General features: G+C 45.3%; 1 protein-coding gene across 3 annotated transcripts in view; it reads left to right on the top strand.

The window, feature by feature from the left end:
* LOC147729731 (protein spinster homolog 3-like) overlaps positions 1–22,670 on the top strand; it is a 485,480-nt gene that overhangs the window by 251,514 nt on the left and 211,296 nt on the right. For all 3 annotated transcript variants that reach the window (XM_086954613.1, XM_086954615.1, XM_086954614.1), the window contains exon 8: positions 8,092–8,281. In XM_086954613.1, the coding sequence (XP_086810739.1) occupies positions 8,092–8,281 (190 nt within the window). The remainder of the gene's footprint in view (positions 1–8,091; positions 8,282–22,670) is intronic.

Below are 22,670 nucleotides of genomic sequence, written 5' to 3'. Positions count from 1 at the left end.
AGTGGGACAATTTTCGGTATTTATCCAACACGTTGTTTTCTGTCTGTATTTATCAGTAAAAAAGCTGTGAAAATGGGGAGCCTTACACATCAGCATCCTTAAAACTTGCCATGTTTTAGTATGCCTCACTTACAGCACTTAATGGCTTGACTAATGTAGTTGTACGCCAAACTTCATCCACATTTGGGCTCTTAATTCCTCCATACAGGGACCTTAAGTCAAAGGCTTAAGTAGTAAGCAGCTTCAATTGTTAAATCTTGCAATATGTGCAAATGATGGATCAGCTGCACATGTGATGTTACTTTCTGTTGTGATGTCACTACCTGTTGTGATGTTGTGATGTCACTTCCTTTTGTGATGTAACTTCCGGCTGTGATGTCACTTCCTGTGACACCACCTAACTTGGAGAGTTCCTCCACTTTTTCTTTAGGACTTGTGGCCAGGAAATACATTATTTATGGATGTCATTTAGGGGGTCACCAGAGATCTCAGCTGCGACCCCTGACTTGCCCTTTGCTACACCTCGCCTTGGAAGTGGCAACATCACCGCCAGGAATACAAGGCCAGTTCATCCTAATGTATATCGGTTGAAGCTTCACTTTCCTTGATTTCTGTCAATTTTTGTATTACAGTAATAGTGAATAATATTTACTATTACTGTAATAAAGAATGGATTACAATTAGCTGGAATTTGACCCTCCCTGGCAGCTAAGGTAAGTACAAAATGTTTGTGCCTGCGGTTGAGAGCGTGTTCAAGTGAGTGTGTGTACGTGTGAATGTGTGTATGTGTAAGCATGCATGTGAGTGCAAGTAAAGACGAAATGAATGAATGAAAAATTAGAAAACATTTATGCGCATAGCTACCCTAAGGCATCCCAGCGCTCTCTGCGGCAGCGGACCGACGAGACGGTGATGTCACTTCCGCTACACCATGTAATTTAGGTAGACGTGCATGACATTATTTCCTCCTTGTTAGAATTATATTAAAATCTTCGAGTTTATTTTTCCTCTGCTGTGTACAAAAGAATGAATCCATCCCTTCTCTGTTCATCAGGCATATGAACACGGTCTTGACGAGGGTTCGTTTACAGCAGTCTATAGGTGAAAGGCGACAAGTTACATTTTCAACAAGAAACTGCATTTTATCCAAGACACAAAATTCTTAGCAACTTTCGATTCGTTTGATAGAAGAAATATATATTTGAACTTGTAGATTAATAAAGACATTGCAGATTAAGTGTCGCCATAATTATATTGAAACCAACAAGTAATGGCATGACCGAGGCGGCCCTGCTCAAGGTTTGACCTGAAACTATATTTTGTCTGAAATTTGTTGAGCCTGCGAGCTCGGCTGCAACTCTCATTTTCATCAGTAGGTGTCCTCCTTGCAGCACAGAAGTGTGACTCCCCCAACCACCTGAGTCCTTTCAGGTCCTTCAACTTCTTCACGACATTCAGAAAACAAGCACTGGCAAAACCAATAGGTTGTGCCTTTGAGAACTATTGGCTTTGTCTATGTTTTTTTTTTTTGATTTTAAAGTTTTTTATTGAAAAATATAAGTGGCATATACATTGGCAGTTGTATACAGTACATTTGTGTTATCTACATTTCTTGGCTTGTCGAAGGGGAAAGAAGAAAAGAAAGAGAGGGGGGGGGGTTGGTGTCATTGTGTTGTCTTTAAGTGTTTGTCGAGTGGCTCCCACATGAGCTCCTTGGCGGTGTGTTCTTTCGAGAAACTGCCTGTGATGTTGTCTGCTCCTCTTAGGAAGGTGACCCAGTTGATCCATGTTTTGAAGTTTGCTTTCGCCGTGTTCTTCCAGTTCGTTAGGATTATCTTTAGGGCCGCTGTGAGCAACAGGTCCAGTAGGTCTCACTCTTCTCTGTTGTTTAGGTTCATTGTTAAATGCCCTTTCGCCAAGCTAGCATAGTTGATTGTTAGGTCTGTTTTGAGCATGTCGTTTATGAAAGCGTTTATCTGGGCCCAGAGCCTCTTGACTTTCACGCATTCAAAGATGAGGTGTTCGAGGGTGCCTTCCTCCTTCTGACAGTTCCAGCAGTCACTTGATTCTGCAATCCCAGCTTTATGGAGCCTGGAGGGAGTCCAGTAGGCTCTGTGGAGGAGCCAGTATTTCGTTTGCGCCAGCTGTGGGGTTATTTTGTTTTTTGTAGCTGCGCCCCACATTTGTGCCTGTTCTTTTTCGTTTAACTGTCTGCCTAGATGTGTCTCCCATAATTTTGTTGTTTTTTTGTTTAGCGACAGGGTGGTAGGGCTTAGTAGTTTATAGATCTTCGCAGTTTGGTGGCCTGCCGAGTTTAGTGTCTCCACATATTTGACGATGCCTGGCTCCCCTCTGTGTAGGTTAGCTCTAGTTATAGCGGTTCTGATCTTTAGAAAGGTGTATAGCTCTCTGTTGGGGAGGTCATATAGTTGTTGGATGTTTGAAAAGGTCAGCTGTTTCCCCTTGGTTTCTATCTGTTTGGGGAGTGTGACTCCCTTCTTGATCCATGTGTCATTGTTCATTGTTGCCCCTTGATATGTTATTTTTGTATTGAACCAGATGGATTCCCATGTTGTACCTCTCAACTTCTGTATCATTCGCCTGTCTATTTTCATCAATGCTTCTCTGGTGTGTTTCAGTATTATGTTCGACCCTAGGGGGTGTTTATTTGCCGTTAGTATCGCTGCCGGGTGCAGGCCTCCCAGGAGGTCTTTCTCCAGCTCTAGCCAGACTGGCTTATACTGTTGTGTTTCGTCGATCCATGCCATCCCTTGTTTCGCTAGGCATGCTGTTTGGTAGATTTTAAAGTTTGCCAGGTTGAGGCCTCCGAGTTCTTTCGCTAGTCTCAGTTTGGGTAGGCCGATTCTTGGTCTCTTGTTTCTCCATAGGAAGGTGTTAATCATGCTGTCCAGTTTTTTGTGGAAGCTTTCTGTCATTGGGATCGGTAGCATGTTTAGCGTGTAGTTTATTGCAGGTGTTATCATCATTTTTATCGTCTCTATCCTTCCCCACCAGCTGATGTATTTTGGCGACCACAGCTCTAGCCGTTCTTTTACTTTTTTTAACAATGAGTCCTCGTTGTGTTGTATTGTGGATGTTAGGTCTCTTCCAAACTGTAGCCCTAGGTACTTGAGTGGTTTTGTTTGCCAGGCTAGGCCTGAGTCTCCGAGTACTGATCTTGTGGTATGGATGTTCATTGGTTTGCATTCCGATTTGTCCTTGTTGAGTTTGTACCCGGATGCCTCTGCGTACTCTCCTATTGTGTCCATGAGTGCTGTGATTGACGTTGACGGGTTTGTGGTTGTGATGAGGATATCGTCCGCGTATGCTGCCAGTTTCACTGTTTTCTCTCTGATCTTGACACCGGTGATTCCCTCATTGTCTCTTATTTTTGCTAGTAGTGGTTCGAGTGCCAGTAGGAAGAGGCCTGGTGACAGCGGGCATCCTTGCCTAGTTCCTCTTCCTAATAAGAGCGTTTCAGATGTGCTTCCATTCACCACTATTTTTGCTCTGGGTTTGTTGTATAGGGCCATCACCATTGCTATGTATTTTTCCCCTAGGCCGAACTTTGCCATGCAGTTCCTGAGGAAGGGCCACGAGACCCTGTCGAAAGCCTTTTCCGCATCCAGTGCTATCATGACTGCTTGCTCATTGCTTTATGTTGTGTGGTTGATTAGGTGGCATAGCAGCCTTGTGTTGTCTTGCGAAAGTCTGTGTTTGATGTACCCCACTTGTGAGTTGTGGATGATGTTCGGTAGGACTCTGTTCAATCTGTTCGCCAGCACTTTCGCATAGATTTTGCAGTCGACGTTTATGAGCGAGATGGGTCTGTAGTTTTGCGGGTATTGAGGGTCTTTCCCTTCCTTGGGTATTATTGTGATGTTGGCCTCCCGCATGGTGTTCGTCATCTCGCCGTTGTGTATGCAGGCTGAATATGTTTCCGATAGTATTTTTTTGATTTTTTGGCAGAACGTTTTGTAGAATACAGTGGAGTATCCGTCCGGTCCTGGCGCTTTGTTCCGTTTCAGTTGGCTGATTGCCGCTTCAATCTCTTCTTCCGTTATGTCTGCTTCTAGAGGTGTTCTCTCCTCCTCTTTGAGTTCCGGCAGGTTGATGTCTTTTAGGAGAGCGCAGCCTCCGTCTCTGCTCAGGTTCTTATCCTCGGAGTATAGTTCTTGGTAGAACTGTCTGAAGACCTCTAGTATTCCTTTGTTTGTTGTTTGCGATTTGTTTGTTTTATCAGTTATTGCTGCTATTGTATGTTGCCTTTGCTTCGCTTTGAGGTAGGACGCCAGCTGTTTCCCTGCTTTGTTGGCTCTGCACAGATTCACAGATTTGAATTTTGTTAGCCACGAACCTGCTCGTTCGCTCAGGATTCTGTTCAGTTCGTATTTTTTTTTGTGAGCGTGGTAAGTGTGTTTTTGTCTGTTATGTTTGCGCAGTGGCCTCTTTCCAGTGCTGCTATTTCGCCTTCTATCTCTGAGATTTTCTTGTTCCTGCTTCTGTTCATTCTTGATTTGATGTTTATTAGTTTGCCTCTTAGTGTTGCTTTGAGTGCGTCCCAGACGGTGCTTTTCCCTACCTCGCCGTTGTCATTGTTCTCAAGGTAGTCCTTTAGTGCCTCCTCTATTTCTTTCACATTCTCTTTGTTCTGTAGGATGTCGTCGTTCAGTCTCCATCTTCTCGTCAGGCTGTCGTTGTGTTTGCCATTCAGGGCGAGAGATATATGCGCGTGATCAGAGATGGTTATTGGGGCTATCTCCGTGTTGTCGATTAGGTGTGTGTGGTTGTTGGACATCAATATATAATCGATCCTGCTGTAGGAGTTGTGCGGGTGAGAGTAGAAGGTGTATTCACGCGCTGCAGGGTGTTGTAGCCTCCATGGGTCTGCTAGGTGGTGCTTTGTGCATAGGTCTTTGACTGTGCTGCACAGTGTCCTGATGCTGTACAACATGACCAAACAATTTAATAAACAGCCTTTGATGAGGCCAGCCTCGTCATTTGTCATTTTCTAGGCACTGCATCACGCATGCCTGTGCCCACAAAATGACACTGTCACTTTTTTTTACTTTTTACTTACCAATCCGAGTTAAAAATCCACAGCAAAAATAAAATAATTTAGTGAAAGTGTTTTTTTCTTCAAAAGCGGGTTGTGGAGAAGTAACACGGGGGCCGCTGCAGCACAGGGCGTGGGAGACAGTAAGCAACAAGGGGTTGCTTACTAGACACGGAAGACATGGGTGCATTAACTGCTCGCACACAGGTAAGAGCGGTGGGGTGGGGCGGGGTGGGGGTGGACGTCGACATATGACGGGATAAGTAATATTAAATAAATAAATAAAACCACTTTATTTCTGTGTTGCCGATGTGGCAAGCACAATTTAAGGGGCATATTACCAAGCAATAGCGATAATTATCACTATTGCTTGGTTAGAGACAAAAATGTATCACCGACTTGCGGCGATTTTTATCACAGATAAATCTTGGTATTACCAAGGTTTATCACAGATGCGATAAAAATCGGCCGCAATGCATGAATATCGCTGAAAAATCCGCGATATTCATGCATTACCGAGCTAATGCTCTTAGCCATGTTATCCACCTCCCATTGGATGGCTAAGAACTGCTCAGGGCAGGTGTTAGCTTTTGGAGATATTCACGCTTAGCGCGAATATCTCCAAAAGTTGGTAATAGGAGATAGCGATGTTAGTGACTGTTTCCAGTCGCTAACATCTTGGCACGCCCAATTTGCATGGCATTAGTGATACATTTCTCTGACATGCAAAGTGGGGCCCAAGATGGTCGCTATCTCCTACTAGCTGTCGCTAACTGGTGTTAGCGACAGATAGGTAATAGGGAGATAATTTTCTCTCCGCTTTCTTGGCTTTTAAAGCCCCTTGATAATATGCCCCTAAGTTTTTTTTTTTAATATTGTTTATCCCGCCGGCTGTCGATTTCCATTCCACCACACACCACGCCCCCCTGCTCTTACCTGTGCAAGCCGCTGCTGCGTGCTTGGTGTAAGTAACATGGAGGGCAAGGGTGGGGTAAGCAAACAGCTGAGAGACAGACCAAAGTGGAGCACTGGTGGAGCAAATGGGCAAAAGAGAGCGATGTGGATCTGACAAGGAGAAGCACATGGGTGAGGACACAACACTGGAGAATAGGAAAGAAGCATGCATGCAAGAAAGGAGCATGGAGCACTGTGGGAGTGCAGAAAAATGTACACGAGGAAGACAGCTGGAAAACACATGCACTCTCATGAAATGCTAAAACAAAAAAAAAAGTACAGCTTGAAAAGCGAGCAGTGGCTGAACAGCTGTGTTTAGTTCATGCGCCACAGGAAAGACAAACACAAGAGGAAAGGAAAGCCCAAACAAGCAAGCAAATGAGAGTGACAATAAAGCTAACCACTTGTAAGTAAGTGGCAGGCTCTAAACCCACTGTAAGCTAATAATAGATCTTGCAACTGACAAAGTACACACTGTGTAGTTGACAAGACTTAAAAAGTAGCTCCTGAAAAGTGTACAGTGGAAGGACAAGTGTAATTCCAGGGCTGGTGCATATGCACGAAGACAAAGCAAAGTCCACACAAGCTAACGAATACAAAACAAGCAAATAAGAGTGGCAATGAATCTAACCAAGGGTAAGCAATGGGTAGGATCTAAGCTCACTGTAAGCTGAGAATACATCTCGCAATAGACAGCTTATGCACTGTCTAGTAGGCGGAACATTAAAATGCTTCACTTTCATCTTCATTGGCATCCTGTAAAAGATTTTCATTTTCATGCTTCAGTGCTGTTTTTTGAAAATGTTGACTGTTTCTGACTTGTTTCTACCTCTCTTTCTAAACCTCTTTCTAGCTTCCTTTTTCTATCTCTCTCTCTCTTTTTTGCACCTTTATTTCCGAATTCCTTCACCACCTCTTTATTCCCTCTTAGGAGGCACTGCTTAGTTTACAAAAGAGTAAGTGACAGAAGCTGTAAGTTTTGTTTAGTAGCCTGCAGTCAATCCGATCTAGTTTCAGGGGTGTCGAATTCCAAGGCTTTGGTGTCTTGAGTCCACTTCATGCCTCTTTAATCCACCACCTGACACGCTCTGCCTCTTTATCTCACTGTTTCCAGGTTCATTTTCATTTCTGTTTTCTTTCTTTGTTGCAGTTTTGTGTCTTTATTTTCCTCGATTTTCCCATGTTTTATGTTTTTCTTTCGTGCTCTTGTTCAAAGTATAATGAGGAAAAAAAATAAGTACCGGTTCCCAAAAATAGGTGCCGGTTCCTAAAAATGAGTACTGGAGCAGACCACCAAAATGAAACACTGCATTTAATTTTCCTTACTTCTTTGGGTCTTGTTTTTCTGTTTTATGCTACCTTTCTTCATGCCTCTTCTGCTTCATTTCTAATTCTTCCTTCCTCGATTAATCTCTCCGTATCCCACCATCTTTCTTTCCCCAAGGCATATGTTCTTTCTTTGTTTCTTTCTTTGTTGCTTTGTTTGTTAGTTTGCTTGTTTCCTTCTTTCTTTATTGCTATCTTTCTTTTTTCTTTCTTTCTTTCTTCCCTTCCTTCTTTCTTTATTTTGTTTTTGGCTTGATCCTGCTCAGATTATTTCTGTTCCTTCCACACCTCTTTCTTTCTCCCTTGAGCCACCGTTTTCTTCAGCTGACTATTTGGCATTTTCTCTACTTTCCTTTCCTTTCCTTTCTTTTTTTAAAATCTTAAGTGCCTCTTTATAAAATTATTTTCCATTGCTTGGTCGTTCTTCCTTTGTTTAAATTTCTCTCTTTTTTTTCTTCTTTTACATTTTATCTTATTATTTCTTATATTGTTTCTTGGTATTGTCTTTTTTCCATTATCACATTTTAATTATTTTTCTTTACCTACTGTTTATTCTTTTTCTTTCCTTCTTTCTGTCTTCTTTTGTTTGTTTATTTCTTCCTCCCCCCTCTCTCTCCCCTTTTTTCTCCTGAAAGTGTCTTCCTTCTTACGTTTCCACCCTATCGTTTTCTCCCTCTTCTTTCGTCCCCTCTCATAATAATTCTCTGGTTTTAACTTGCCGCCTGCCCTCCGGGGCCTCTTCCTCTCATCTGCAGCCTAATATTTGGAGGACTGACTGTTGGCACCGGGATCCTGGGGGTCCTCACTGGAGCAGAGGTCGCCAGAAGGTACAAGAAGATAAACCCTAAGGCTGACCCTCTTATCTGTGCCCTGGGCATGCTGACCTCGTCCCCGTGCCTCTTTGCGGCTATCGTGGTGGCTCACCGCAGCGTCCTGGCTTCCTACGTGAGTAGTGATAGCCCTCGTCCGGGGGCAGCGCTTCAGGTTGGGCGGGGGAGGAGGCGAGTCTCTATTCCAACTTGCATTGAAGGAAATCATGGGTGTTAAAAACACAAGCTGCCTCTGTGGTCCTAAATGTTGGCTCATTTCCTTTACTCTACTTTGTCTGTGTTTTATTGGGTCCACGGAGTACAAGGCCCACATTATTTGAGATGCATTGGCATGGAAGATAATGCATCCTGGGGATTTCACTTGGTGAGGCTCCATGAGGCTCCACTTGTACAGGCATCTTGCGACCCCCACTTGGTGGTGCACCCTGGGAGGGGAGGGGGGTCACTTGATACAGCATAAGACTGTGACTCGTGAAGACACCTTGATGAGTTTGTATGTTGATGCAGCAGGGAGCTGTCATTTGATGCAGACCAGTGCTGTCGCTTTTGGATGAAGTTTTGTGCTGTCACTTGCTGATGCAGCATAGACCAGCTATCACTTGGCAATGATATGAGGTGATTTCACTTATCGATGTTATGCGGTGCTGTCACTTATCGATGCTATGAGGTGCTTTCACTTGTCGATGCTATGAGGTGCTGTCACTTGTTGATGCTATGAGGTGCTGTCACTTGTCGATGCTATGCGGTGCTGTGACTTGTCGATGCTATGAGGTCACTTGTCGATGCTATGAGGTGCTGTCACTTGTCGATGCAATGCAGTGCTGTCCATTGTCGATGCTATGCGGTGCTGTCACTTGTCGATGCCATTCGATGCTGTCACTGGTAGATGCTATGCTGTGCTGTCACTTGTCGATGCTATGTGGTGCAGTCACTTGTCGATGTTATGCGGTGCTGTCACTTGTCGATGTTATGCGGTGCTGTCACTTGTTGTTGCTATGCGGGGCTGTCACGTGTCGTTGCTATACAGTGCTGTCACTTGTCGATACTATGCGGTGCTCTCACTTGTCGTTGCTATGTGATGCTGTCACTTGTCGATGCTATGCGGTGCTGTCACTTGTCGATGCTATGCGGTGCTGTCACTGGTAGATGCTATGCTGTGCTGTCATTTGTCGATGCTATGTGGTGCTGTCACTTGTTGATGTTATGCGGGGCTATCACTTCTCGATGCTATGCAGTGCTGTCAGTTGTCAATGCTGTACTGTCACTTGTCGATGCTGTGCTGTGCTGTCACTTGTCGATTCTATGCGGTACTGTTACTTGCTCACACGGTATAAAACTATCACTTGCTGATGATAAATCCCTCTGCAAGGCGTTTGGACTTGAGCTTCCAAGGTTTCTTTTCACAGTTTCTTTTTTTAATAGTGCTCTGAAGCAACCAAAAGGCACCTAGAAACGCTTTACAAAAAACTTAAACAAATAAATACAAATTAAATACATTTAAAAACATATCAAGTCATCTACTGGTGGAAAATAGAATTTGTACCAAAAATAAGTAATTTCGTTTTTGATTCAATGATTTTATTGTGCGAAAACAAAAAAAGTACAAATATAGGCCAACTCAGTGCCGTCTAAGTGATAGATGCAGTTGTAAACACTCATCACATACAACATGCTATGCTTTGGACTTAACAGGCAGGTAGGGAACTGCTCTTCTTCGCCATTTCTCTACTCAGGCATATCATTCACTAGGCTATTAAGCAGCATGTCAATATTCTAGTAGTTGTAGTTTTGATCTAGTGATAATGGTCACAGCAGCCTTCCTCAGGGCAAACATTATTAAGGAAGTGGTAGAAAATAAAGAATGTACAGTTACATGTTAGGCCCAGAGCAGCTTGAAGCTTTATGTAGACGGCTCGTGCCTGCAAAGTGGACCCCACACCATTCACTATCAGTCAAATGTAGGGGTGCCATGAATCACTGCGGGAACCAGAACAGGTGCAAAATATTTTTTTTCTGTTTCTGAGCTCTATTCCTCTCCCACTTTGGGCCAACAGAGGTCTCAGACCCCATCAACCGCTCTCCCACAATCAAATATACTCCAGATGTTCCAGAAGATTACGTGCAGCCCAAGTCAGAGAAATTGTCGTAAGGGCGGTGAAAAACTTTGTCCGTGTTTTGTTCCATATGGGTGTGTTTCCCAGGAAGGTCTCTCTCAAAGGCTCTTAGTTTTGGAGAACCAGGGCCATTGGAATTAGACTCAGATGAGTTTCAGGTTGTCTTTTTTCACGGAGCTTCCAGAAGTGCGATGTTGGTCCTTAGCAGTTTCTGTTTGTGGAAGGAACCATTGAGAGGGGTCGCGTCAGGACCTGAACAAACCGTCAAGCAATCCAAGGAAGCACCTAGAACTCCAGATACAAGGAAGCGTCTTTGCAGTACACATTTGTTTATTATTAATGTCAGCACCTGTTGACTCCTTGTTTGTAAACACTATTTGGATACTAATGTTCAATCCCTCAACTGTCCTCCCCACTGCTGCCATGACGCACATCTGTTTCATTATCTATTTAATTTATTAAGAAGAATACCACAACAGTTAAGTAGGGAACAGCAGCGAAAACGCTGGTTCCAAACTCTAAGGTCCTTGTGATTTCCTGTATTAAGTCTATAATGAGTTAGTAACAGTCTAATGGCTGCAAAAGGCACTATTTATATTAGGGCATGCTCTTTTGCTCATTAATCATCCACAGGTGCACATTATATACAAAGCAGTCCAAAAGCATCACATTTGTTGATGTTTCAACCTAAAAAAAACATTAGAAAGGGTCTTCATCAGGACAAGATTTAGGATGCACTCTCCATTTTTGTGGAAGGAATGAGACACAAACTAAATGGAGAAACATGCATGAATCATTATTGGATATCAAATCTAGTAGGTTTAGTTACAGAATACCTTAATTGGACCCAGGCTTACCAAAAGCACATAGGACAAACGGATTCAAATCTACAGGACAAATGAAAAATAAAAAAAATCGGACATAGGAAACAATCGCTCAGATTCAAAGAGGGGCAATCTCACATAAGGTTCCCATGTAACTACTTAACTCACGTCACAGTGTAGAGCAGCAAGTGATACCCACCATATTCATGACTGCAACAATATGGAACAAATGGGAGGAATTGCAGTGTAACACTAACTAATACAGCAGTTGGTGAGCATGAAAAGTTATGCAAAAGAAACAATGCCATGGCTTATCTACTTTCATGGCCGACTGGGTCAAAAAATCGACAACTACAGCTAATAATTTTAAAGAAAAAGCAGAAGTTAGATAGTTTCCAAAAAACAGTACATAAATAATCCAAAAATGGGCAACAAATGCCCTAAGTAGCAAAGCACAGCAAATACTGCGCTTGCCTGCCGCAAAGTATTTTCTTGATGAGTGAAGTGCTTCTATGCACGTTCAGAATAAGAAGGAGAGCCGTTCTAGGGTGCACGTGAGCCCTGCCAGTGCACAGCCTCCAAGGAGCAGCACTTTGGGGTCTCAAATTGAACTTCAAATTGAACATGCACACAATTATGCAAAACCGAATAAAATATGAATTTATTTATTTACTGGCCACAGAAGAAAGACTGGCTTCTGAAAAGAGCAAAAAAGAGTCAAGCACCACCGACATGTGTGTGGGGCTATGAAGAAACCTCTCTAAATATGGGCACAGAAAACAAACATAGTCTCAAATGCATACTGTAAAACATCTGCATAAATGGATGCTTTAGAAAAGCCATATGTCTAAAAAGTAATCAAAGCCTTAATGGTAAGGCATTAGGTAGTATTGTGGGCAGAAATGAAGAGTATAGGAGTTCCTAGATGCGCGACACATGCAGATGGGCCCGCTAACATGCACTTAGGGGCTACAACTACAAGGCCTTCCCAGGAGCGGCACTTTGTGGTCTCAGGGTGCACCATACACGTGCAAAAAACTAATAACAATTATTTAATTATATATTTAGTGTACTCAAAAGGTAGTCAGGACATTCCCTCCATTGGCATAAGGTACCGGAGTAAAGTTCTTGGAAAATGTAAAGTTCAGCGACATTGATGATATGATCATACTAGAAAATGTCATCTCCAGGCACAAGGAATGCCTGTTACACTGGAAATTTAAATTAATTTTGCTACAAATACCATCAAACACATCATAGTCGTGGGGTACTAATAGCAAAATATATTTTCTTTTTCCACTGCTGATGCTTGCACTAAGTTGTCTGTTAAAGCCTTTTAGATTTTTAAGAGTGGAGAAATCCATTTCAAATCGGTGTAATTGTGATTTTTAGGTTTGCACATGTGCCAGCTTTGCATGGCCCAAGGCGCTATTAAATACTTTGTAAATCTGGTACATTACTGATTTGGATCAGTCTTGTGGAGAAGTTTGGCTCAATGATTAGAGCGGCAGACCCTGATGCAGAGGTTTTAGCCCGGGTCCAGGGTTCAATTCCCCGCCTGGACCTGATAATTCTTGCCTCGGTGCCTATTCCAATCATGGAGTCCCACTCTGCAACTCTGGGCAATAGCTTGCTTAATCTCCACAACGGCCCCCACAACGCTAAGGATGCCTGGCCTCCACCCTGGGGGTGCCCAGGAGTGGACGCCTCACAGGGAAAGCCAGGATGGGTTCCACAGCGGTATTCGTACAAGCGCTTTGAGACCCTTGCGGGTGAGTAGTGCGCTATACAAGTATCAATGTACATTTGTTATCTTGACCAATGGTTCCTTTTTCAAATCCTGCATTAAATGAAAATGTAATCTGGTTTATGGCTACAGAGAGACTCCATGCTCCAGGAATACCATACTCCTGAGCCCTGACTACAGAAATAGCATACTCCTGAGCTTTCATTTTTACAAAACACGGCATTCTGGGAATGCAATCCTCTTGGCATTTCTTTCCATGAGCCACGGTGTTCTGGGAGTTGCTAACTTTGTTTTTCCCTGGACAGTGACTCAGGCTAAAGAAGCCGGGTAGCACGTCTTAAATAATGACGAGTCTTTAAACGGGTCGTCAACCTGTCACTCATGCACGTGCCTACACAAAGCGTCCTCTCCCGCCTCGTTTGTCTAGCCTCGCGCCTGGCACCTCGGTGTGAAATTCTGAGGGCATTTGCAGCACGAGACTGTGGTTAGATGGGCAGGGTCCAGCGGCGTGGCCTCTCTCAGCTCTGCTGTCCACATCCACGAGGTTGCAGATAGACAGCCACTGGCCTCCGCCTCACTAAGGCAGAACAGCGAGCTTGGGTCTCATTAACAAGGAGCGTCAGCTCTCTGGGAGAACTGTGCAGCACGGTTTCTAGGCGCTGGGGCATGGCGGTGAGCAGAAGAGGCAGATTCATAGCTGTCAGCTGTTGATAGGCCGATTTGCAACTAGTTTTTTACATTTAAGGGCACCGAAAATACGGGAGGGCATATTTACAAGGGATATCGCCACCAGAACGTCACTTTTAGTGACATTCTGGTTGCAAGATCACCTTCTCCTTATCTACACTAAACGTGGCTTAATGCTTCCTTGTAAATAATGCCCCTATTCACGCAGCATTTTGGGTGAAAGGGGCGTGCAATGGATGTTGCAGTGGGCGTTCCGCCGCAACATCCATTGCTTTTTGGAGTCTGCTCCAGATTTACAAGGCTGGGTCAGCGCGAAAAACCAAGACCAAGGAATACCTGGCCTTAGATTGGCAATTTAGGAGAAATTATTAATTTCTCCTTGTTTCTTCCTTTTTCCATGTCTGTTGAATTCTGCAGCACACGTGCGTCGGAAGAGCAAATCGCTTTTCAAGATTATTTATGTGCAGGAAGTTGTCCCGTCCTGCACATATTCAATCTCCCCTGCAGCGCAGGCACCCTTGCAACATGGCGCAAGGGTGCCTGCGCTGGTGCTAGGCAGCTTTATTAGCACCAGTGCTAGGAGAACCTCATGGTGCACCGTTTTTTTAATAAATATGGCGCATCCCTGCATTTTAAAAATGGCGCAGCAGGGCACTACCTATTTGGTGTAACTCCGCGCTCAAACATTTTGTTTTACATATTTCCCTGGAAATTGTAGACCCAAACTTCTAATAGCAAAAAGAAAAATACAGTCCCAGCATGCATGCTGCTGAGTCTGTAACTGGGCGATGGCTGTCCTAATGATTAAGAGCTCGTTTGCAACTATGACTAAAGAAGGGAGAACTTTAAAGGTGGAATATTTTGAAAATTAGACCATTTCAGCCCATATCCCTATGGAAAATTTCAGTTGCACCCTCAGCAATTGTAAGAATAAGTAAATATCAAATATATTGGGTGAAAGTTTAGTGCCCATCACTCTTTTAACCTACCCCATCTCTGTAGGTGTCCTAAAAGTGTCACTCTTGGGGCCTCTTCTCTTTTCTCTGTGCACCACTTTCCTTGATGGCATCTTATCATCTGTTTTGCTGACAACACTCAGATGTTTTCCTCTTTCCCACCTCTCTTCCAAACCTCGGGACTTAAAGAGCCCAAGTATTTGAATATTTAACGTCAGTGCTGCATTAGATGGTGCTCTGGGAACTGCTGCTGAACAGACATATTCTACTATCTAAACTAGTGCTTGAAATGGAAAAATAGAAGTGCAGGTACTCTGTACCTTGAGTACCTGCTTGTTTCTGAGAAGTGCTGGTACTCTCCAATTAACAGTATTGCATTTTTCTTGAGAAGTGCCGATACTCTCCCTCTCAAAATAAAAAAGTGCCGGTACTCCGTACCGGACAGTACCGGCCCATTTAAAGCACTGATCTAAACAGCAAGAAAATGGGCAACCCCATTAACCCTAGAGAGCTTGGGTATCAAGCAGAGTAAAAGTAACATGACAACAAGGGAATCATTTAAATCTGTAAACCCTGGGCCAAAATGAATTGTCTGTCCCAAATATGGTGACAGATGGAATTAATCTTAAGGCAAAATCTAAGATAAATGAAGTGACTGTCAGACTCAATCGGTGAGGGAACAGGCATACACAAAAGAGACTGTATTGAAAAATATCTATATTGTATATATTGAAGATTTGTGCAGAAAAAGGGTGCATAACACACAAAGAAACCTAACATACGTTAATCATGTACAAATACAGTGCAATTTTATATTTACAGACAATGGATTAATATATTAAAAGCCCACTCTTCCTAATTATGGAATCAGTGCGTTGCATAGATCAATTCCTTCAAGGATGACAATCCAAAGGTTTTTAGGAAATAAGTCTAACCAACGTCTATGTTTTGGTCTCCTGTGTCAGCAGAATGTGAGACCATCTTCAGGACCACAATACTTACAGGAGTTTTAAGTTGACCCCATAAAACAATAGATATGGTTACAAGTGTGTATAAACCATGTTTAGGTGTTGTTACTGAATCATCAAAATATTTTATTTGGTTTTTCAACCATAAAAGTACAAACAAGTACACATTATACATAAAACATGAGACAAAACGTTAGAATAAAAACAAGATAAAAGTCCATCTCTAGTTTCCCATGTCATTAATAAAAAAAAAAATCTCATGGACAATAAGTTTATAGCTAGATGATGCGTAATCACCTGGACCATCTAGAACAAATTGGGCTAAGTGAGGAAAAATAGCTTGTCAAGTAATGCACTCCTAATAAACATTGGTTTAGAGGCTCCAAGGACTGAATTTCAGGAAGTGACCGGCCTGTCAACGTGACTACATCATTATTACTGATAAGTCATGCTGCCATGCTGACAAGCTGTTTGCCTGACAGTCCTCCAGCACTACACCTAGAAGGAAAATCTTCTGGTGGGCGCAGTGGCTTGGGACCTCCATGCACAGGCTGGAGGCACGGCAGCATTTGGTCCCCGAAGGTCCTTCAACTCCAAGGCACCCCACACATCTTCCCTTGCTTGCGACAACAGAGTTTGTCTGGGACATGTTTCTGGAACTGCGAGCACAGCATCTTACAATGAAGTAATTTTGACTTGCTGAGGTTACTAAGGGCACTTGCATTGGATCAGGAATCAGGGAAAGGGGGTGGCCATCGCTACCTCATCATCAGGCGCAGTGTTTGGTATCCTGCACGGTGCCAAATACCTGGTACTCGCTTTTTCTTCCTGCTGATGTCATTAGATTTCTTCTATAAGATCAGGGCACTTTTCTCTGCACACGAGCCAGGCAGTGCGAAGGGACCATGTACTGATGGTAGCCCACAGTGGGCACCCAGCACCCGTGTACTGATGGTAGCCCACAGTGTACAAACCAGCACCCGTGTACTTATGGCAGCCCACAGTGGGCACCCAGCACCAGTGTACTTATGGCAGCCCACAGTGGGCACCCAGCACCCAGGCGCGCAACACCCATTGGGCTCACGGGGCCTCAGCCCCCTCCCGTCGTGTGAGTCTGCCCGGGCTGCGACAGCTTCGCGGGCTAATTGCAGCCACACCTGAGGACTTAACAGGTCTTTAAAAGACCATTTACTTGTAAATGAGGCTTGTGTTGTGTGTTCACCCTTCTTACAGCCACTCTGTCTATGGTTGGAAGAATTAGCCTCCCCCGAAATATTTTTCAGCCTCCCCCCCCCCGAAATTTGACTCTAGTTACCCGCCTGCCAGCGCCCGTGTAGTTATGGTAGCCCACAGTGGGCAAACCAGCAAGAGATGACTGCTTCGAAAGCCATATATTCAGAGGTTTCGCAGAGTACCTGTTGCAAACAACATTCAGTGGTCTACAGCTGGGGGAAACAGCACATAAGATGAAGGGTAGCAGGGTTAAGAATTAGAGGGCGAGAGAAACAGGTTGTTATAGGGAAGAAATAAACTAGAGAGGGTGCACTTGTGTGCACAGGTGGAGGTGCGCACACATGCATGCCTGGTACTGAAACCCAGAACTACCTACAGCTGTAGAAGCAGGATCCAGCCATAGCACTGGGTGACACTGTATCTACAAGCTGAAAATGGAGAAGAGACAGGAGGTAGGGGTTCCATCAATGTCAACAACACCCAACTGTGATCCATTCAAACACTAACACTTGTAAAAGCCGCCCTCCTCCTCCATTACAGGTCTTATCCAGGCCTTATCTTGAGCAGAAACAAGTGTTCGAAAAGAGTCCTAGAGGGTGCGCCCAAAAATGCATTCTTCACCATGGATCAGCTTATTAAGCTTTGACGCTGCAAACCCTCAGTCTCACAGAGTACTGCCTACTACAAGCTGCTCGTGAAAAAACGAGCTGTTTCCATACTCCAGTGTTAGTATTTAAGACAACCCATGCTACTGTCCAAACACTAGCCAGACACACTCCCACTAGCTATACACACTCCCACTAGCCAGACACACTCCCACTAACCAGACACACTCCCAGTAGCCATACACACTCCCAGTAGCTAGGCACACTCCCAGTAGCCTGGCATACTCTCAGTAGCCTGGCATACTCTCCCTAGCTAGGCACACACCCACTAGCCAGACACACTCTTACTAACCAGACACACTCCTACTAGATAGACACACTCTCACTAGATAGACATGCCCCAACTAGCTAGTTAAACTACCCCAAGCCAGACACACTCCCACTAGCCAGGCACACTCTCACTAGCCAAACACACACTCACTAGCCAGACACACTCTCACTAGCCAGAAACACTCTCACTAGCCAGACACACTCCCTCAAGCCAGACACACTCTAACTAGGTGGGCACATTCTCACTAGCCAGGCACACTCCCAGCAGCCAGGCACACACCTACTAGCCAGGCACACTCCTACTAGCAAGGCACACTCTTACTAGCCAGGCACACCCTTACTAGCCAGGCACACTCTCACAAGCCAGACACACTCCCACAAGCCAGACACACTCTCACAAGCCAGGCACACTCTCACTAGCCAGGCACACTCCCACTAGCCAGGCACACCCACACTAGCCAGCTACAGTCTTACTAGCCAGACACCCTCCCACTAGCCAGACACACTCTCACTAAACAGACATGCTCCCACTAGCCAGACACACTTCCACTAACCAGACACACTCCCATTAGCCAGACACACTCCCACTAACCAGACACACTCCCGCTAGCCAGACACAGTCTCAATAGCCAGACACACTCCCACTAGCCAGACACACTAACACTAGCCAGACACACTCCCACTAGCCAGACACACTCTCATTAGCCAGACACACTCCCAGTAGCCAGGCACACTCTCACTAGCCAGACACACTCCCAGAAGCCTGGCACACTCTCACTAGCCAGACACACTCCCACTAGCTAGACACACTCTCACTACCCAGGCACACTCCTACTCGCCAGACACACTCCCACTTACCAGACAAACTCCCATTAGCCAGACACACTCCGACTAACCAGACAACTCTAACTAGCCAGGCACACTCCCACTAGTCGGGCACAGTCTCACAAGCCAGGCACACTCCCACTAGCCAGAAACACTCTCACTAACCAGATACACTCCAATTAGCCAGACACACTCCCGCTAACCAGAAACACTCGCTAGCCAGACACACTCCCACTAACCAGACACACTCCCATCAGCCAGACACACTCCCACTAACCAGACACACTCCCAATAGCCAGACACACGCCCACTAACCGGACACACTCCCACTAACCAGACACACTCCCATTAGCCAGACACACTTCCACTAACCAGACACTCTCCCACTAGCCAGACACACTCCCAATAACCAGACACACTCCCACTAACCAGACACACTCCAACTAGCCAGATACACTCCCACTAACGAGACACACTCCCATTAGCCAGACATACTCCCACTAATCAGACACACTCCTATTAGCAGACACACTCCCACTAACCAGACACATTTCCACTAACTAGACACACTCCCACTAACCAGACACGCTCCCACTAGCCAGACACACTCCCTCTAGCCAGACACACTCTCACTAACCAGACACACTCCCACTAACCAGACACACTCCCACTAGCCAGACACACTCCCACTAACCAGACACACTCTCACTAACCAGACACACTCCCACTAACCAGACACACTTCCACTAGCCAGACACACTACCACTAACCAGACACACTCCCACTAGCCAGACACACTCTCACTAGCCAGACACACTCCCACTAACCAGACACACTCTCACTAACCAGACACACTTCCACTAGCCAGACACACTACCACTAACCAGACACACTCCCACTAGCCAGACACACTCTCCCTAACCAGACACACTCCGCATATGACTTGCGACCACCCGCCTGGCCAACTCCCTTTCCTTCTATCTGATCACCTTACACCCCCTCCTCATGACCCTCAGTTCTCTTGCATGTTTTTGGTATACTAGAGTGAGGCTTCCCGACAAACTGTGACCGCTATTTTGTGTTACTCATAGTGTCTAGCAATTGTTTTTACTTTTTTATCTAGATGCCATGTATCCTATGTGGACTTGCTCTTTTATTATTCCATTGTCTGTGCTTTTACACACTGTACCTGTATGGAAACACCTGGTAAAGCGCTCTGATACTCCTGGGTCCAGCCAGCGCTATATAAAACCTCTTAAATAAATAAATAAAATAAAATAAATAGCCAGACAAACTACCAATAACCAGACACACTACCACTAGCCAGACACACTCCCACTAACCAGACACACTCTCACTAGCCAGACACACTCTCACTAGCCAGACAAACTACCAATAACCAGACACACTCCCACTAGCCAGACACACTCTCACTAGCCAGACACACTCCCAGAAGCCTGGCACACTCTCAGTAGCCAGGCACACTCCCACTAGCCAGACACACTCTTACTAACCACACACACTCCCCCTAGCTAATCACACTCCCACTAGCCAGACACACTCCCACTAGCCAGGACACTCTCACTAGCCAGGCACACTCCCACTAGCCGGACACACTCTCACTAACCAGACGGACTCCAACTAGCTAGACACACTACCCCAAGCCAGACACACTCCCACTAGCCAGGCACACTCTCACTAGCCAGACACACTCTCACTAGCCAGACAAACTACCAATAACCAGACACACTCCCACTAGCCAGACACACTACCACATGTTACAGTGTCTCACACACCGCTTATCTCTGCCCGGCCCCTCCCCTGCCGGTGCGTGCACTCACCCAAAGTGACAATGTTTCTGAGTACCATGTATTGCTGTGAGAAACACTACAACCTGCAGTGCTAAACCTCAATCAAAGTGTTGAACTGCTCTTCGTGGTGCTTAGAATAGTCCAACCATAGCTGGGGAGTAGCCATCAGTCTTAGTTTTTCTTCGCTCACCATCACCACTATCTGTAGTTCCGCATTTGTAATGGGTATCGCAAAATTACAACTATCAGAATAGAAAGCAAAACAACAGGACCGGATGGGTTGTCGCTCTCGCACACACGCACCCTCGAACACACCCGCGCGGGCACACGCACACCCACCCACCACGTGGCCAAGCAACGCGGGGAACAACTTCTTGCATCCGTGGGGACGGCGGGCCCTGCTCTGCCGCACGCACAAAGCGTGAGACCTCGCCTTCAGCTGCCGAGGTATCAGCCCAAGAGGGGGTGGGCGGGTCCTCTTCGAGCTCCCACGAGGTGGAGCTGTCCTGCCAGGAAAGAAAAGGCTAACAGTGGTGTCTGGGAGCCTCGAGAACCGCTGGACCAGCCAATCTCATATAGAGCCGCACCGCGCACAGTATCGTTTTATCGAGCCCTTGACAAATATGAGGATCGGTATAAGCTAAGACTCCCTGTACTGCGAAAATGGAAGACATTTGGGTAAATGAGGTGGTGACATTTAAGACAGGAACAGAAAAGTAAGCAGCACACTGTCCGGCTCAGTATTCATGGCAGGAAACTCCCAGATTCACACGTCCTTCGTGACAACAGGGATATGTCAGAGCCAGCACACGAGTCGGGGATACACGCGGGTGGACGGCGTCCACCCAATTTTTTCACAGGATGAACGCTGTCCATGCCAAGAATCTGGGCCCCGCTGAATAATGTGCTGCACTCGTCCCGGTGTAATTTCCAAACACGAGACACTTTCAGCAGCACCTGCACGTTGTCAGATTTCTTTCTGCAACAAGCAACAACATGCAGGCGGGGAGGGGATGGGGCTTCCTTATGTCAAACTCCGGCTGGCCCATTAACAAAGGCCGAATTTGAGGGGTCATCAGCCTCTTTTGTTCGAGTCTCTTGGCTGTGAGCAGCCAGAAGCCTCACACCAGATGCAAATGAAGTGAGGGGAAACAAAGGCTCACTCCTTGTCAGCACTACACACATACTTAAGAGAAACAGCTTTTCACTTTGTTTTTACTTTGTTCGGTCCCTGTTTGGGAGATATGCATGCACTGTAAGAATATCAGATGTGTTGGTCTTTCCCAGTATTTACAATAAAACACATTGTATTTATATAGAGCTTAGACCTTGAGTAGGCATGGAAATAATTGAAGTACCACTATTTTTTCTTGTATTGCCCTACTCCTTCCAATGCAGGGTGTCAGAGCGCTTTAGATCAACACTTGCATATTACATATACAATAAATTATATGTTTGTAAATGAATGTACAGGGTGTGTTACATAGAACTGTGGGATTGCAAGGTGTAGAAGTCACATATCATCTTCCATAGCTCACTGTGCTATTATCCTCGCAATGCCCTCAAACATACTCATGCTAAACATATATGTGAGGGCTTTAGATCTGAGTTCACTTCTTGTGATGCCACTTCCTGTAAAGTCGTGGCTTGTGATGCCACTTCCTGTAAAGTCGTGGCTTGTGATGCCACTTTCTATGATGTCAATTCCTATGATACAATGTGTGATGTCATGTGCTGTGATGTTGTGCGCCGTTATGTCATGCACCGTGATGTTGCACGCTGTGAAGTGGCACGCCTTGATGTCACTTGCATACTGCCTAACTAGGTTAGTCATCCCACTTCTATTTTAGGACTTGTGCCCTGGTCAGAGCCACCCACATCCACGCAGCTCTTGTCAGTGCTTAATTTGAGCGGGTGGTGTCCGGTGGAGGCCACCAGCACTCATTTTTAGGGTCTGGCACATATTTTCCTGCATCAGACATTTTAGGAGAGGGAAAAAAACACAAACCTGCAAGATGGAGGAAGAGAATGACGGAAACACCGTCACAAAGGAACAAAGTAAGGAACCCCATGAGTGCCTGATAATGTATTAAAGAGGCATGGGTGGATTGAAGACTACAGAAGCCTTAGTGTTAGATGCGCTGAGATTAAATGGCACCGGCCGCTGGGCTCTGAGCAGAGACCTGGGCATCAGCACTCATTCATTTACAAGTTAAGCTCTGGGCCTTGCGGCAACAGAGTTAAGTCTGACCCACCCAGGTCCACGCCGCCCTCGGGGTCACGGGGTTCAGTCAGAGCCGTGCACACTCAGCACTTTAAATCTAATTTTCTAATGATTCTCTGTCACTTCCTAAGGCGATTGAACTCGAGCTCTCTAAGATGCACTTCCGCTACTTTTCCTCGT

The sequence above is a fragment of the Lissotriton vulgaris genome, chromosome 2_1 (assembly GCF_964263255.1).
Source record: "Lissotriton vulgaris chromosome 2_1, aLisVul1.2, whole genome shotgun sequence".
NCBI lineage: Eukaryota > Metazoa > Chordata > Amphibia > Caudata > Salamandridae > Lissotriton > Lissotriton vulgaris.
This window is presented reverse-complemented; position numbering and strand designations above follow the sequence as displayed.